Source organism: Megascapheus bottae, chromosome 9 (genome assembly GCF_031878675.1).
Source record: "Megascapheus bottae isolate mThoBot1 chromosome 9, mThoBot2.hap1, whole genome shotgun sequence".
NCBI lineage: Eukaryota > Metazoa > Chordata > Mammalia > Rodentia > Geomyidae > Megascapheus > Megascapheus bottae.
Window position 1 is genome coordinate 42409014 of NC_143517.1, and position 17739 is coordinate 42426752.

The window sequence follows — 17739 nt, forward strand, 5'->3', positions numbered from 1 at the left end:
ATATAGAGAGGGGTTAAAATTACATAAGTCAGCTAATGAACATATTTCTTTTTGTACAATGTCACTTCCTCATTTGCTCCCAGATTCTTCCCTCCCAGTCCCCCTCCCCCACAAATTACGTAGTTTATTTTCAACATAGTATATAGTGAATATCACTGTTGAATTAGTTTATCCTTTGTATCACCATTTCTGTGCTCCCCTTCCCCTCCCTACACCAGGTAAAGTTACATACAAGGCAAAAGGTACAGAAATTTAAAAGGTGACAAAAAGGGGAAAACAGAAAAGAATATGAAAAAGTAAAACAAAACTTCCATTTCTTGTAGTTCATTTCCATAAGCATTATTGCATATGTTCATATGCACAGAGTTATTGAGCCCTTGTCATCCTATACTAAGAATATCCTCATTTGGTCTCACTGTGTGAATATTTAGAGTCTTGTTTAATTTATCATGTCCAAATGCAAGTTTTTATCTTTTACTACCCATTGGGTTTACTTGTAGATTTTTATTGCGTCTACTATTGTAAGTAGACCTAGCTCATTTTCCTTTCTCCAGTCTTCTTTCATTTAGCCTCCTTTGTGTACTAGAACTTTTCTCTCATGTTTTCATTATGGCTATAATTTTGTTTCTTTGATTATCAATTCAGTATTTAAATAGGGATATCATAAAGTTTCCCAATTGATTAAGCACAGTAAAGGGTATCAATTGCTCTCTAATAACCAAAGAGTGTTGAATGCTGTTTCCTTTAATGGTATTCTGAGAGTGGAATAAGATGACTCAATTCACAATGACCTCATTGCAGGTAATTTATGTTTCTGTGAGCCACAAGAACCTGGTGGACTTCCTCTAGTATGGCGAGGGCTTCAACAAGTAGCTGGCCGAGATGAACTGATAGGAGTTGGGTATCATATGTGAATTAAAACATGGATGTAGTTTCTAAGAAAGGAACATACTGGAACAAATTATAGAGTATATTTTAGAAGCAGTCAGGTAGGAAGCATGTTTGATGGGACAGTGCTGACTTTGTATTATAGCCCACAGTAATTAACAGAGATAGAAAAGTGCCTGCCCCCATTCCCCAAGAACCTGCTCTGTGGGACTTTTGGAACAGAATTAAAGCTTCCAACAGGGAGTTGCCAAGGAAGGATCAAAGGGAAAAGAAAGTAAGCAGCTCTTAGAGAAGACTGACAGGTTCCAGAGAAGCTGGAGAAGAAAAGCCCAGTTTGATTCTCTCTTCTGGCTGCCTCCCATTTTTTTCTCTTTGGTGTCTCTTTTGAGAAAAATAAATTGAGGCCTTCACTTCAACAGTGATAATCACTAGACACTATGTTGAAAATAAACTATATAATTTGTGGGCGAGGGGCCTGGGAGGGAAAAATCCGGGAGCAAATGAGGAAGTGCATTCTCCTTGGTTCTGTCCACTGTCCACGAGGTTTCAGCTGTTGTTCCCAGCAGGCATGCTTTTTGCCTGCTGCTGGGTATCACTGAGAAGCTGTTTCTTCACTAAACTTCTAACATTACAGATGTCTTTAGGAGCTTCACAAGTCCATTCTCTTCCCCTGGCCATAGCTGTTCAAGTCCAAATATGCTCCTTTATTTTTTTCATCAGTAAAACATTCTGTAATGTGTTTTTCACCTACAAAAAATAGTTTATTGAACTATAATTCACAAACAATACCACTGACCTAAATATACCCTGCAATTTAGCCACAGAAAAAAATTCTCAGAGATGTGCAGAACAACTTCTACAACTTTAAAAATTTTTCACACCCTCAACAACAATAAAAATCAAATCCCAAAAGCCCATACCTATATAAAAATAAATATGAATGATTATAATAAAACACATAATCTTGACTCATTTAGCACTGGTGGGTCATCTGGACTAGTTCTGTAGCTTAGTTGTTAAGGATAGTGCTGCAATAAAATGCGTCAGTCCAAGCTTTCCCTTGCTTTTAAGGTTCCTATTGGGAAATCTGCTTTTTTTCCTCTGATGGATTTCCTATTGTAAGTGACATACTTTTCCTTCTTCGAGCTTTCAATGTTCATTCCTTTCTCTGAATTTAGTGTTTTAGTTATAATATGTTTTTACAATGTTCTATTCTGGTCTGATCTGCTGGGTGTTCTAAAATGTCCTGTAACTGTATAAGCTTTTCTTTTTCTTTTTATTAAAGAATTTATTAACATTGATTTTTACATCATATTTCAATTGACATGTTAAACAAGTATTCAAGAAGAGAATCTCTATATACAATCACTGGCACTTAGTTTTTAGAACAATCAAAATTAGGCGAAGGGTTTGTATATCATAGATACAATATTAATATATGTAATAAAACATGTCTATAGAGTCATAGGTTTTTATGTCTATGTAGTTGTGTTTATACGTCCAATACCATGTACATAGCATTGGGTATGCAAATACTGAGTCCTCTCTCTCATACTATTTGGATCTAATAGACACATATTAAGTATACCATGCGCCTTTTGTTCCTTTGGTCTTGACTTGTCTCACTCAACGTGATTCCCTCTAGATTCATCCACTTCCCTGCAAATGCCATTGTTTTATCTTGTCTGTTGGCTATGTAGAATTCCATTGTATATATATATATACCACATTTTCTGTATCTATTCATCTGCAGTAGGGCATCTGGATTGTTTCCATTGCCTAAGCTTTTCATTTTTAAGGTTTGGGAAGCTTTCTGCTCTTTATTGGCTGTTTAAATTAATTTAATTTTTGTGGGTCATGGGACTTGAACTCTGGGCCTAAGCACTGTCCCTGAGCTCTTCAGCTCAAGGCTACTGCCCTACCCCTTGAGCCTCAGCCTCACTTCCCGTTTTTCTAGTAGTTAATTGGAGATAGGAGTCTCAGGTTCTTTAGTGACTGGGTTGGCTATGAACCTCGATCTTCAGATCTCAGCCTCCTGAGTAGCTCAGATTACAGGCGTGAGCCACTGCGCCTGATTATTGGCTGTGTTTTATATGCCCCTAACTAGTACATCCTCTCCTTCCTCTATGCCTATGTCCTTTCATAATGCCATGAAGTTCTTGCAAATTCTTATATTTCTTTAATTTCTTTTTTGTATTTTTCTTCAACTTTTTCTATTATATTTTATCTTCAAACCCTGAAATTCTGTCTTCCACTACATCTAATCTGCTAGAGAAGTTTCCCATTGCAGTTTTCATCTCTAGGACTTTAGTTTGATTTTTTTCCCCCTAGTATCTAGGAATCTTTATCAATACCCATTTTACTGTTTGTTTTGTGTTGACTTCATTTATTCAGTTATATGTCTCTTTTATGTGTTGTAGTCTCTTTGAGCTCATTTAATTGTTTACTTGGTATTCGTTTAGCTTTTTATTTGAATCCTTTTCTTTTTTTTTTTTTTTGTTTCTTTCTATTTTTTTTTTTTTTTGCCAGTCCTGGGCCTTGAACTCAGGGCCTGGTCATTGTTCTTAGACACTTTTTCCTCAAGGCTAGTGGTCTGTCACTTGAGCCATAGCACCACTTCCAGCTTTTTCTGTGTATGCGGTATCAAGGAATTGAACTCAGGGCTTTGTGCATGCTAGGTGAGCAATCTACCACTAGGCCACACTCCAGACTCCTTGAATCCTTTTCTATTTCACTGAGTTGTTTGATAAATGTTCTCTTTTTATTTTACTTCACTGAATATTCTTATCATCATTCCTTTGAGATAGATAGATAAAACAAATAGATTAATTGATTTTCCACTACTTTGCTGTCATTCTACTGCCTGTGTAACTATTGATTTTGGAAGAATTACATTGCCATGCATTTCTATAGTTCTTGTGGTTCTTACCTTGAAGACAATCTGTAGTCTGAGGGTTAGTCTGATAGCTTTCCATTGGATTATTTTCTATCTTCCCATTGAACTGGGTATTAGCTGTGTTTATATACCATTTCTCACCTCTGGTCTATGAATATATCTCATTTCAAACAAATTCAGTAATTCACTATCCAATCAGAAATTTACAAACAGTAAAATATTATTGATATCATGATCTCTACCATCAGTCATCTGATATATACAGGACACTAGCATTTTTATGTGGTATAGTAGGGGATTAAAAGAATAAGGGTAATATGTATAAACATTAGAACTTAGACACAAAGAATGAGGAAAGTGAGAACATGTTAGCCATGCTACAATGTCTCATGCTTGTAATTCTAGATACTCAAGAGCTAAGATTTAGAGGGTTGAATTTGGAGCCAGCCTAGGCAGAAAAATCCAATGGACTCCATCTCCAAGAAAGGAAAATAGCACAAAGCTAGCCTGGAGGCATGACCCAAGTCATATAACATCAGCCAAGAAAGGTTTGAAAGCAGGACCTCATTCTTTCTTGGCTGGTGCTATACCACTGTCCAGGGAGGGTGACATTCCATAAAAACTTCCATGCTTAAGCCTTCATGCTGTGAGCTGGCCTGGATCATGACACCTCTGTTGCATCTTTTCCAAGAGCCAGTTGCTGCTGCCTCTGGAGTCTCGCCACTTTTACTGGTGGTCAGTGTTGGTCCCTGAACCTAAGGAGTTTCTAGTCTCCAAGCTAGAAGCTTGGTTGTGGCTCAGTCCCAAAGCCTGGGTGAGCATAAGCTCTTTGCAGTCTGTCCATGTAAGCTCATCACTGCAGCCCCTGCTGTCTTCCAGTAAAGGGGAATGCTTTTATTTTATGAAATCATCTCAGAGAATAGAGAGGCTGGGAAGGGCTGCTGACAGCTGAAGCCTAAGTTTGATTTCCAGCAATAAATGTAAAGTGATCTCTCAGTAATTAGAGCTCGCTACCAGCAAAGGCCAGGTCTTTTGTATTCCAGAAAAAAAGAAATGGTTGCCCTAAGATGAAGAAGTTGCTCTGAATGAGGAAGGAATGACTCCTATCCCATGTCCACCTCTGATTGTTATTGGCTACCTGGACACTGGCTGATGGTCCCAGATTGTTATCACCAATTGTTTTTGTTCCCTAGCTCCCAGTTGTGTCTCAGTCTCACATCCTGGCTGGCCACAGGTGACTTGCAGTGTGCTAATGAAATCCGATAGCCTGGGTATTCCAGTGTCAAGCAAGAAGCCCTACCACAAGATGGCATCTTGCTGCTACCCTTTATGATAGGGGAATGAAAGGTTCATCAGATTGAAGGACTGACACCTTCAGCTCATTTTGAGAGCAGGAGACATATTTTTAGTAAGTCGTTAAGGAGTCACAATTTAATTTATACCTCCATTGAGGTATAAATGTTGACACAAATGTCATCAACTGTGTGTTTTGGACCAGAGCCCAGGCAGGGTTTGGTTTGATAGGCCAGAGTTTCATCTGATGTGACTTGAGATTCTTTCTAAATAGCTTGCTCTAGTGTCTTATCCTTAGTTTTCTGTCATTGAGAGGAATGCCTTGCAGGCAGGCTCTGATGACTTTGCACAAACTCTGATCCCCTTTACCCAGAAGAACCAGGTTATGGGGTTAAGGAGAAAACCTGTTCTCCATATGGCTCTTAGCTCCCATTTTCAATTTCTCTACTCTGCCCTCTTGCCCAGTCCTATTCCTAAAATAGCAAGAAGCTTTGGCAAGAAGTCATTGGTTGTAATTTATCAATAAGCTTCTTCTACACAGCTGTTTCTCTTGGCAAAGTTGATGTTTGGCTGTCTCCTGGATGGGATGGAAATTTTATGGAGGGTATTATTACAAAAGACATATTCCAAGGACACACAAATCTCTACAGTTTACTGTGGGAAAAAATATAGATGAGCTTCTTTCTTTGACAAAATCTAATTGGGTAGTAACTCAAAATTGCAAGTTAAAATTATTTAAAAATCTTGTTTTTACAAAAGCATGTGTTCTTACAGAAAATGGTAGCATGGTGGAGTTTCAGGTACTTTTTTGCTACTTGCTTATCTTTTTCTCCACAATCTTGGGACTGTTTGCAACTGTCATATGTAAGTCTCTGGTCCACCCTCTTCTTACCTCTACAGGGGTACTGGAAGATGGACTGCCCTCCAATGGTATGCCTCAATCTGCAGCCCCAGAGAAGAATATGAACAGTGGAATCCAGTGTCCAAATTCCCAGAGCTTCAGCTCAGGCCCTCTGACTCAGAAACAGAATGGCCTATGGACCACGGAGGTAGGCTCACAGCTGTAGAATTAGCTTGGGACCAGAGAACAGAGGTAAAGCTTGCTCCATGTTGGAAAAACCCGAACTGTGTTCTGGGAAAGGTCTCTTGTCAATGAACACGCTCTCCTCCTCTCATGTGAATGTTGTTGTAGACTTCCAACTCCTGCCTTGAAGGATACTATTTTTTGTTGAATCAGCGGAAATAGGTCCTTGATATTTGCGCTCTGGAGGAAGTGCCTGCTTGCTTAGGCCCAGCTTTGATCAAGGATCTCCTTTTTTGGGGGGCAGGGGAAGACTGTGCTTATTACAGCAATCTGTCCTATCCTGCCAGCTGCCTAGTCTCAGAGGTGGGAATAGGCAGAAGAAAGGACTAGAAGAATAGTGTGGCAGTGAACAAATCTGGATTTTTTAAAATTTTTCGTTTGTTGATAGTAGTGGGGTTTGAACTCAGGGCGTGGGCACCACGCCAGTGTTCTGCCACTTGAACCACAGCACCACTTCCAGCCTTTTCTGTGTATGTGGTACTGAGGAATTGAACCCAGGGCTTCGTGCATGCTAGGAAAGCACTCTACCACTAGGCCATGCTCCTGGCCCTGAATTTGGAATTTTGCCTCACACCTTCCAGCAAGACAAGCAATGGAAGGTACCCGGGGGTGGTTTGTGTATGGTGACAGCATCTCCCCAGCCCATTGCTCTTAGAGAGAAGAGAGGCTATGGGGTCCTTGACCTGTAGTTTTTCCGTGTGTATGATGGAGTGCAGCCCAGAACAAAAGCCTTTGGTAGGGAAGCTCAGAAAGCTACACTCCAGGGGCCGGGAGTTAGGCCTAGTGGTAGAGTGCTTGCCTCGCATGCACGAAGACCCAAGTTCGATTCCTTGGTACCACATACATAGAAAAAAAGCCAGGAGTGGTGCTGTGGCTCAAGCAGTAGAGCTCTAACCTTGAGAAAGTCCAAGGACAGTGCTCAGGCCCTGAGCCCAAGGTCAGGAGACTGGCCAAAAAAAAAAAAAAAAAAAAAATACAGTCTAGCCTGCTCCTCCTCCTCCTCTTCAGTTTCTACCTCTGACTTCCTCTTCTTCCAAGTGTTCTACCTGCTTCAAATCTGCTCCACTCTCTACTCCAAACCCATCTCCTGTCAAAGCTTTCTGTTCCTGTTCTTTCAGGCCAGTGCCATTTCTTTTCTGAGGGCACAACTACTGATGAATTCTTGCTTGCATCAGTGATGCCTAGAGAAGAGTTTTGATCAGAACACTGGCTGCAAATTCAAGTCTACATTTACTAAGCTTAATCTTTTGTGCATTCCACTGTGGTGGACATTTTGTTCTTTGGGTAAATACCTAAGAGTGGAATTACTCTGTTGTGGAAGAGGTATCCATTTGGCTTTCTGAGCCCTGACAGAGTTTTCCAAAGGGGTTATACCATTTTACAATCTAACCAATGGTAGATGGATTCTAGTTATAAACATTGAAAGCTATATGTGTCTTGGAAATCACTTCTTGTTCCATTCAGCCTTGGCAAAGAGCTAGACCCTGTCTAACCAAAGCAAAGAAAAGATTGGAGGCATGGCTCAAACAGTAGAGTACCTCCCTGCCAAGAAGCCCTGAGTTAAAATCCCAGTGAGAGAGAGAGAGAGAGAGAGAGAGAGAGAGAGAGAGAGAGAGAGAGAGAGAGAGAGAGAGAGAGAAACAGAGCTTCAAAATCAGTATTCTGTGTTTAGTCCATAATAAGCCTATGATAGTAACTATTTATTGGTTCCAAGACAACACAAGCGCTGAACACTGTTATATTACATTAGTTAAGCCTCACAGTGTTTGGATCAATGTGTAAAATGCTGATATTCGTGTCTCCAGTTGACAGCTGAGGAAAAATGAGATTCAGAGATAGCCATGGAAAGTCATCCCAACACCACACATATCTGCTGTGGAGCCAGTCTGGCAATCAGAACGGGGCTGGGCAGAGTCAGTAAGGGTCCAGCAGTGGTAAAAACCTTGGCAAGGGATCAGTGATCACACACACCTGACCCAAGCAGCCCAGTGACAGATGATGCATATCCGTCAGCAGTCTATGCTGCTTTTGTTTTCACAAATCAGTGAACAATGGCTGTGTTGTAACTGTTTTCAAAATAAGATCAGTAGACTGATAACCCATTTTAAGTGGTCCATCATGGAAGTTCATCAATGGTCTTTGCACCCAGACATCTGAGTCCTTCAGAGGTTGAGCAAGCAAAGGCTTTCTACCTAGATGTCAGTTTACCTCTTATTGAAGCTTTGGGCTTATACAAACACATGCAGTCTCTTTAACAAGAGCCTAAAGTCTACCCAAAAAAGGGAGTTTTCTGATTTCTTCCTATTCCCCCTTTCCCAATCTCTTCCCCCCGACACCTCTCTTTTTCTCATTTCCCAGCCTCTCTCTCTGATTTCCTGATTTGTTTCTATTCTCTCTGAGAAAGACCCAGCCCTCTTCCCTACTTTCATTTCCCCCACCCCCATATCCCTTCCCATCCTCCTTTCCTCTCTCTACTGAGGTTTGAACTCAGGGCCTCACGTTTTTCCAGGTAAGTGCTGTACAGCTTGAGCCAACCCAAGTCCTTTAGCTCTTAGTATTTTCCACAAATAGTCTTGCTTTAACTCTGCCAGAGCCAACCTTGAATCATGACCCTTCTACCGTAGACTGCCTCCCGAGTGTCTTGGCTTGGGTACACTACTATGATTTCCCTCAGCTGTCTCCTTTACCCGTGGCCAACCTTCATGCATTTTCAGCGTCCACTTTCCTTCTATGTCTTTCTTTGCTTGGCTCCTAAGCCATGTAGGCACATCTTGATATTTTCCAGCTTCAGGTGTGAAAACAGTGTACATTCAGTAGAAACTATACTTTGTCCGTTGAATGTCTTTGCTAGTCTAGACACATGAAATCTCATCCTGTTTTGATGTTGGGCAGCAGTACGGAGCCAGAGCTCCCAGTCAACCCAGCACTCACAGGGGAAACACTCAGGACTGTGTAGTACATTGTTTTGCTAAGCTAGGATGCTTAGAAGATTGTGTTCTAAATACATTATTGATTCGTTGTATTTTCAATGTACCATTAGTGTAATGAGACGTCCCTCAGGCATCCTAAGCCAGGGAGCCACAGTGTTCTCTTTGGGTATCATCAGGCCTCCTGACTGGTAGTTCTTGTTCTCTTTTTGTTAAAATAGACCAGGCCTCTGGAGAAGCTTCCAGCATAGTCCCTGAGCTTTCTGCAGTTCTCTCATTCACATCTACCAAACAAGTTTGTGTGTGAAAGGCAATCCTTGCCAAGCCTGGACAATCCCTTTCTTGATTCCTATAAGAACTCTGAAGATCCATTCATCAACTGTCCATTGAGGGCTGTTCAGGTGCCAGGCACTGTTTTAGTGCCAAGGACCCAGGAGTAGAAAAGGCGAGCAGAGCATTTTCTCTGAAGCAGTTGCCAGTTTTAATCGGGCTAAAGGGGAGAGTCAAATAACATAGAATAAATAAACGAAGCAGTTGGAGACTCACTCGCACTAGTGGTGTGATGGGACTGGAAGATTCCATGTGGTGGGGGCAACATTTGCTCTGTGATGCACACAGATAGATTCCCACCATGGTGTCAGATGGCTTTCTAAAGGTGATGGGGCACAACTAACAGTGTCAGTGGCCATAAGCAGCAGCATCTTTTCTTCTGGGCCCTTCTCTACTTCATGTCCCATTAAATGAACTGTAAATCCCCCCACTCCCAATCCTCTCTGGCCCCTGCTTTCTGCCTGATGTTAATAGGTGCTAAAGGACAAAATGAAGGTGCTAAAAATGGTCTTTCACAAGTTGAAGCTCGCTGTCTCCATAGGGAGCTTTCTCTCTCTTCACCTTGGTTTTACCAGTCGTGTAGGACCCCATGGCTCCACAGCATCTGATAAATCACTGGCCCTGCACTGTTCCATAAAAAACAGCAGGAGAAGAATAGTGTTAGTTGCCCCTCTCCTGCTAATTAATCATTCAGGAATTCTAGGCTGTGTCCAAACATTTTCCCTCTAACCTTGATGCAGCATTTCCGTAGACTTAGAACTTCCTCCCCACTAAAAAGCCTCCTTAAGTGTCCAGCCCAGATTGACTTGTGCATGAGGGTATAGTGATAAGCAGACAAAACTCCCAAGGATGTGGCTGGCCTCCTAAGGAACCCTGAGGTCTTCAAAAGCCACGTACTTTCCAGTTGCTTTATTATTCTTGGCAAAGTAACCAGACTATGCTGTTGTCTGGACTAATTCTCAGCAAAGGGACTTCCTCCTTCTGCCCTGCCCCAGTGTCTGGCTGACACTCATTGACAACACATAGCCCAGTCTAGGATGAATGGGTGAAACCCCACAGAGCTGGGGACCAGGTGGAGAGAGGACCAGAAGGGAGCCACCTGAGAATGTTTCCTAGACAACAGCAATAGGAGACTTGTCAGGGGACTGTTTTGGAAGGAAAGATGAATCTCTCCTAGGCAAAGCAAAACAAGATATGGAAAGAAAAGAACCAGAGAAACCAATGGGAAAAAGGAGATGAAAAGTTGGTAGAAGGCATTTTGATATAATCAGCAGCTCTCACCTGGACAGAAGGAAGGAATTTAGCATTACCTTACATATTGGCTGATTGACTTTCAGAGTCTATTTGTCTTAGAGCCTACAAAAAGCCAATCTGATTAGAAGGCTCTCAGAACATAAACTTCATTATCCTTTATATATTTTCCCTCTGTCCACATCTGAGTCTACTCCAGTATTATGCCCCTAGTAGGTGCTGAAAACAACTACGTGTTGATTCAATGATTAGAAAGGTTTCCAAATGCTTACACCCACCCTCTCCAACCAGCACCTCACTAACTTTTGTAAAGCAGGTTTGTAGTCCCCAGGGATCTTATGGCCCACTAAGGCTTATGGGGGGAAGTAACACATCCTTTCAGCACTTGTTGAAAACTCCTGGGCTGAAGGTATCTAGAGTTGTTAAGATGGAATGTCCCCAGATTGGTTTGACATTAATGCTATAAAAATTTATGAATCAGTAGTGAGTTAATTCAAGGAATTTGGGATAGGAGATTTCATATTGTCTGCCTCCCTTTAACAAAGAACTTGACTGGAAAGCAATCGAAGGTTTCAAGTTGCAGCCTACAAGGCTGTGCTCTTTAACCTTCTGAGGAAGAATGGGGGAACCTGACAATATTGGAATGCCACTGTATATCAGGCACAGTGTGTGTGGCATTTTGAACCCTCAGGACTCTGAAAGATAAGGCATCATCTTTCATCATCAGGAAAAATAGAGACTCAGAAGATGAGTATTTGCTTAACATGGCCTTCAAAGTAGTGTGATAGCTGGGTTGCAATTGATGAATTTTTGTTTTGTTTTTGTTGTTGTTTTGTCAGTCGTGGGGCTTGAACTCTGGGCCTGGGCACTGTTCCTGAGCTCTTCAGCTCAAGGCTAGTTCTCTACCATTTTGAGCCACCAGCTCTACTTCCAAGGCTGGGTTGTAATTGAAAGTTGTCTCTGTCTCTCCCTATCTCTTTCTGTGTCTCTTTTTCTCTCTGTCCCTAAAGTCCATGTCCTTCTCTCTCATTACTCAAAACACAGTGGTAGAAATTTAGAGTGAGCTTTGACACAGTTGTGGAAAGAACTAGATGTGGGATGTTAGGATTACAGGTAAGAGCCACTATACCCTGCATCCTTGAGCTCTTCTGTTCAAGGTTAGTGAGTAGTCTACCACTTGAGCCACAATTGCACCTCTGTTTTTGTGTTTGTGTTTTCTTAGTAGTTAATTGGAGATGAGAGTTTTACAGGCTTTTCTGTCTAAAGTTGTTTTCAAAATATTGTCTTCATATCTCAGCCTCATGAGAAGGCAGGGTTATAGGTGTGAGTCACCAGTACCTGGCAATCTCTGCAACATTCTATAGAAAAGTATTAGCCATGATTACCTGTGTAGAGGCCAGAGCATGGAGTTGTATGACTTTTCACTGTGCCTTTCTCTACTAAAACATCTTCTCATTGTTATGCTTTGATTTTATAATTAAAATACTCTTTAATACAGAAAACTTGATGTATGATCAATCTCAGCCTCAGTAGGCCTTATTTTTCTTGTTGTCTACAAAGACCTGTGGAAAGGACAGGCCTATCTTAGGTACACTTACATTTGTCAAGTCCAAGCAAAATAGAAAAACATCTCTACTTTCATTTCCAATGGAACTGAGAAAAGGCTGAGCAAAATTTCCTGCAGAACAGCCAGGCTGTCTTGACCCCTCCATAGGGAATGAGCCAGATCCCTGACTTGTGAACCCCAAGAGAAACAAGTTCAATGGGCTGTGGACTGCTAAGAAATTATCACCATTAATCTGGCTATCCTGGAGAAATGACAGCCAGTAACATTTAATTAAAGAAGCCTTATCAAGAGGACTCAAATCTGCGATTCACAGGCCAGCACACCCGCAGACATTAAAATGAGGCAAGTGAAGAGCAGAAGAGCTGTCAGACTAGGTGTGAAACAAGAGGTACCCTTTAACAAGAGTGAACTGTGAGAAAGTGTACCAAACAAGAACTGAATTGATTTATCAGACTGATGTTTAAAAAAAAGGTGTGAAATAGGCTCCTCTCATCATTGAGTTGAAAAGCATACAAAAAAATCAAGGCTAATAATTGCAATAGGAACACACTTTCTGTGTCCGTCACCAAAAAAGAAGTGGTAGGATATAAATGGAAAGACTTGGATGGCAGAAATCTGTGTCCAAGAAATGGGTACATCCATGTTACATAAAGTGTCCAGAAGGGCAAAAGGATGCGGTTGTTTCTTCTATCTTTGTAGCTCTTTGCTCATAAGAAGGAAAAGCAACTTCCTTCTCAGAACTTCTAGAGAAAATACCCAGCATTTTGCTTTCTTCCTCATCTTGTTCTCCCTCTCATTTGGGGAGTTCACAACAAATTCGGTGAATGCAATCTTCTGCTGTCCTCCAGAAGTGGGCAAACATTCAGGTGATATCTCACACTCAAACTCCTCTTTTTAAAATGTTTCCAAAAAAACTTGCATGGTTGTTCTCATTGCTTAGTAGGCTACATTTAACATAGTCCCTATTTGAATGTGGATTTGTTCATGGCTAGAAATTTAGGTGTTTATTATTGGAATAGAGAACTCTCGCTGTTCTTTAGCCAAAAGCCCATCTTTTAGAAGTATGGCTGTTGCTCTTTTGAGGTCATAGTCATCACTTTTAGCGGAATAAGGTTCTTGATGTCACTCGATATGTTTGACATGAATTTTTAGGTGGAAGTCATGGCAGCAGCTCTCACTGGAGTGACCCACAGTCCTGGTTTGTATCAAGGGTCTCAGGAGGTTTCTGGGTTGAGAGAGTTTTAGTTTTACTTTGCATCAGTTCTGGGCAAACCAGAGTTAGTCACCTTACCAATGCTAAGTGACATACTTTATACTCTGAGGGGAAAAAAATCTAAGCAGCAAGCATTATTATTCTGTTTTTCAGGTAAGGGACTAAGACCCAGGTTGAAGCAAGTTGAGGCCTGCCTGGGTTATCCTTAAGTTATGGACACTCTGATAATCATAATTTAATAAAAACTTGAAGGTATGAGACTGGTTCAGTAGTAGAGCACTTTCTTAGCACACTCAAGGCTCTGGTTTGAGTACCAAAAACAAAACAAAAATAATCCCAAACAGTATTGCCCACTGACTGTTACAGAGTCCATTTACAAAGGCTGGGTATTCACTCACTCAACCAAAGTTAAAGTGGGGGCATAGTATGTCACAGAACTGTGGTAGGCCCTTAGAACATTTAAGAGGAAGACAGTGAAACTTTATCTATTGAAATAAGTGGATAAAAGTAATAGAGTTGAAATTGTTCTTAAACAACCCAGATCGTCCATTAAGTATTACCTTAGGTCTGGTTCTCTAGAAGTAGGGCCTAAGGTGATGCCCCATGGGCACCTGCATGCTAGATGGGAAGATGGCCGGTCAGGGGATGATGTTGAGCAAGCACATGAGCTCAGCTGAGCTTGTAGTGTAGCCTTACCTCGATCCTACAGGGAGCTCTAGGGCTTGAGTGAAATGGTTGATTCAGCATTGGCAATGGGCCCTCTCCTGGAATTAGGTTGTAACCTTGTTGGCACGTCTGGAGTAGGTAGCTCCAATCAGATAAGGATTACTTTCCAAAGAAAGGCCCTGCTGTGATTAGTAAGCAGCCAGGATTAGGCAGCTAGAAGAATATCTCAGAGTTGTTAAGGAAATAGAAGAGACATCACCAGCAGTGACTACAAGTGTACAAGTATTATGCAACATGTTAGAAACTGACTTACCACTTGTTAATAAGTTCAGCAGAATAGCTTATTTTTGTTTATTGCTGCAACCGTCCACCATTTCTTTGCATCAACTACAGATGATAGGGCTAGCTTGAGCTCAGAGGTCATGGTGTGTGAATAATAGACTATCCTCATGAGCACATAACCCCAAAGGGAAATGCTTGCACTGTGAGAGCTGCTCCCCCAGGATTCAACCTTGTATTTTCAAGGAAGCAGATGTGACATGGCATTACGCAGGATGTATAAGGATAACTGAAGGCTCACTGATGCCTGGGCAGCAAGTTCTGATTGGGTGGCATATACTTAGGTTCATCCTCTAGTAGAGACAACTCCTAAGGTCATCTCATGTTCGCTCCAAACATAACATCCTTAGATGGAAAAAGGCACAAAATCTCCCTCAGATCTCTAGGGGAAGGAGGTTTTTCACTTTGCAAAAAAGTAGGTGAGGGCACATATTGTTGAAGAAACTCTGATTTAGTAAATGTATTATTACTATTGACAATTCTGGGCTTTTGCCATTGGTTTGTCTTCGTCTATAAGTCAGTAAGACTGTTTTTTTTAAATCTGATTTATTTTTTGTGTTAGGCCTAGAGCTTGAATTCAGGGTCTGGGCACTGTCCCTGTGCTTTTGTGCTCAAGATTAGGACTCTACTACTTGATAAAGCTCTACTTCTGGCTTTTTTTGGTGTTTAGTTAGAAATAAGAGTCTCATGGACTTTCTTGCCTGGCTTGGAACCATGGTCCTCATATCTCAGCCTCCTGAGCTAGGATTTCAGTTGTGAATGTGATAATTCTATTTTTTTATACTTCTTACTATTATTTAGTAATAAACCTTGTGATAAGGATTTTACTTGCATTGCCTCCTGCAAACCTCATGAGGTCAGTAATACTAATTTAAAATTCAGTTTTAGGTTGGAAAGCACTTGTCCCATGTGAAATTATGTAGCCAGTATTTGAATCAAGGTCTGACTCTAGAGCTCAAAATTGTGACTACTCTGTTAAAGCCAACTGTGAAAACTTTCCCATTCTCCTTCGGTAGACCTTAGTAAATTCACTCATTGACAGTGTTTTACTGAGCATGCCTTGAACTAAGGCTCTGTGCTAGATAGGTATTTAATGATAAACAGAGAAACTTTGATGAACCCATTGGCTGGTATTTTCCAAAGCCTTTTATGTTATCCCATTAATATTTTTGTGTGTTAGTTATGAATAAGTGCTTTAAAACCCTCTGAGGAGAAATTTACATGCATGTGTTCTTCTAGGCCATTCTTCCTCACTTTCTGTAGATTTATAATAATCGCAAGAAATTAATGCAAATATGAAGACTTTAGAATATTCTTTTTTTTTTTTTTTGCCAGTCCTGGGCTTGAGCTCAGGGTCTGAGCACTGTCCTTGGACTTTCTCAAGGCTAGAGCTCTACCACCTGAGCCTCAGCACCACTTCCGGCTTTTTTTTCTATGTATGTGGTACCAAGGAATCAAACCCGGGTCTTCGTGCGTGCTAGGCAAGCACTTTAACCACTAGGCCAAACTCCCGGCCGACTTTAGAATATTCTTAAGTGACTTGATTCACTCTTTGTTTAACAGGTTAAAAGAGATGCAAAGCGAACGTCTGCAAAAGAAGTCACTATTAATGTTACAGACAGCATCCGACAGATGGACAGAAACAAAAGAATCACAAAGAACGGCATCAACTAGCAGAGTGTCTGAATATGGAATTAGATGACTTTCTCTGGAGTCCTTCACAGTACAGGGTCCTGTCAAGGAAAGTTGGAGAAGTGGATGGACATGGATGCTGGGGAGTGCCTTGAGAATGGATGGTTTGACCTGGCAGCAGCAAGCTGGCTTGAGCTGTCTCTCACATACAGTCATTGCATGGCACAATCCTCAAACATGTTAATGAACTGCCAAGGTGCAGCTTGCTTTGCCTCTATCCAGGCAAACCTCTTATAATTGGGTCTGCTGTGAACACAGTGAGCTAAAGATACAGGTTAGAATATAAAATGAAAAAGTAGGAGAAGCTGATTTCCTGGGGGGAAAATTCACAAGTCAGTACTGAGCTTTCCTGGCATGATAGTGTAGGATTTCAGACAAACTCATTCTTTTCTTTTTAAATTCTGCCATTACAAATCTTGTTTATAACCTAAAAGCTGGTTTCCACCCAAGTCGAAAGCTGAGTATATAAGAACCCACAAGCAAGAAAAACCAGGAAAACTTCCTGTCATTCTTGCTTTCTTAGCTGAGGATGAGGTATTTGACCCAGCCTCACAGGCACTGGCTCCAGCAGGAAGTGTCTTCCCTAGAAATGCCTCCTATCTATCCCCATACACTGGCCTTCCATCCTTCACATCATGATCCTTGTGGTCAGGGCACATAACCTTGGATGCCCCCCGGGCTCAGCCAAACATGGTGGCACCCCCCACCACCTCATAACTCTTTAGTTCCCTTTCCTTGTCTTCTGCTAGATTTTCTCTCTCCATTTAGGTCATTTGCAATTGTAATCAAAGCTAGGACACTGCTCACAGGAGAGAGGTGATGCAGGAACATGTGGCAGCACATGCAGCTTCCTTTTGGCATCTCCATACACAGCCTCAGGACTGTACTATTTTGGTATTTGCAAAGTAATTACTTTAGAAAGCCAGTTCCTAGTTTATGTGTTTTCACATTGACATTAGACTGGTATGTATTAAGTTCAAAAGTAGGCAGCTTGCCAGGTAACAGGAGGCTGAGATCTGAGTATCATGGTTTGAAGGCACTAGCCCAGAAAGGAAAGTCTATGAGATTATTATTTCCAATTAAAAAGCCAGGAGTGGAGCTGTGGCTCAAGTAGTGAAGCACAAACCTTGAGCAAAAGGAGTTCAGGAACAGTGCCCAGGTCCAGAGCTCAAGCCCCAGGACCAGCAAAAAAAAACAAAACAACTCTCCACCAACAACAATGACAGAAAACCAGGCAGCTGACATGGTCAAATGATGTTTTGATAGGAATAATTTTCTAGTATTAAAAAACAAACATGATCAGTTAGGTGTTTTTTCTTCAAGGCAACGTAGTATGATTTTTTAAAGGATTGTTAATATGCCTGGGGGTTGGGAAAGGTAGGGATAAAAGTTATACCAAACTATACCAATAAAGTCCATGTTTATCAGAAATGGCTTGATGGAGTGTGTTTATATAACATAGTCCAAAGAATTAACCTAAAAGCCGGTTAAAATGCAGATATGAAACCCTTTCATTACTAACTAGAATCACTAAAACACAAGTAGTGGTGTTATTCATTTGTTCATTTGTATATTTATTCATGAAACAGGAAA

The 17739-nt window shown here is 41.2% G+C and overlaps 1 protein-coding gene across 1 annotated transcript in view; it reads left to right on the forward strand.

Annotated features, from left to right (window-relative positions):
* Positions 1–17346, forward strand: part of Baalc (BAALC binder of MAP3K1 and KLF4) — a 46094-nt gene extending 28748 nt beyond the window's left edge. Inside the window, exons 2-3 of the mRNA XM_090339181.1 lie at positions 5978–6126; positions 16018–17346. Of these exons, the coding sequence (XP_090195307.1) occupies positions 5978–6126; positions 16018–16128 (260 nt within the window). The 3' untranslated portion in view covers positions 16129–17346. The remainder of the gene's footprint in view (positions 1–5977; positions 6127–16017) is intronic.
* The last annotated feature ends 393 nt before the right edge of the window (positions 17347–17739 follow it).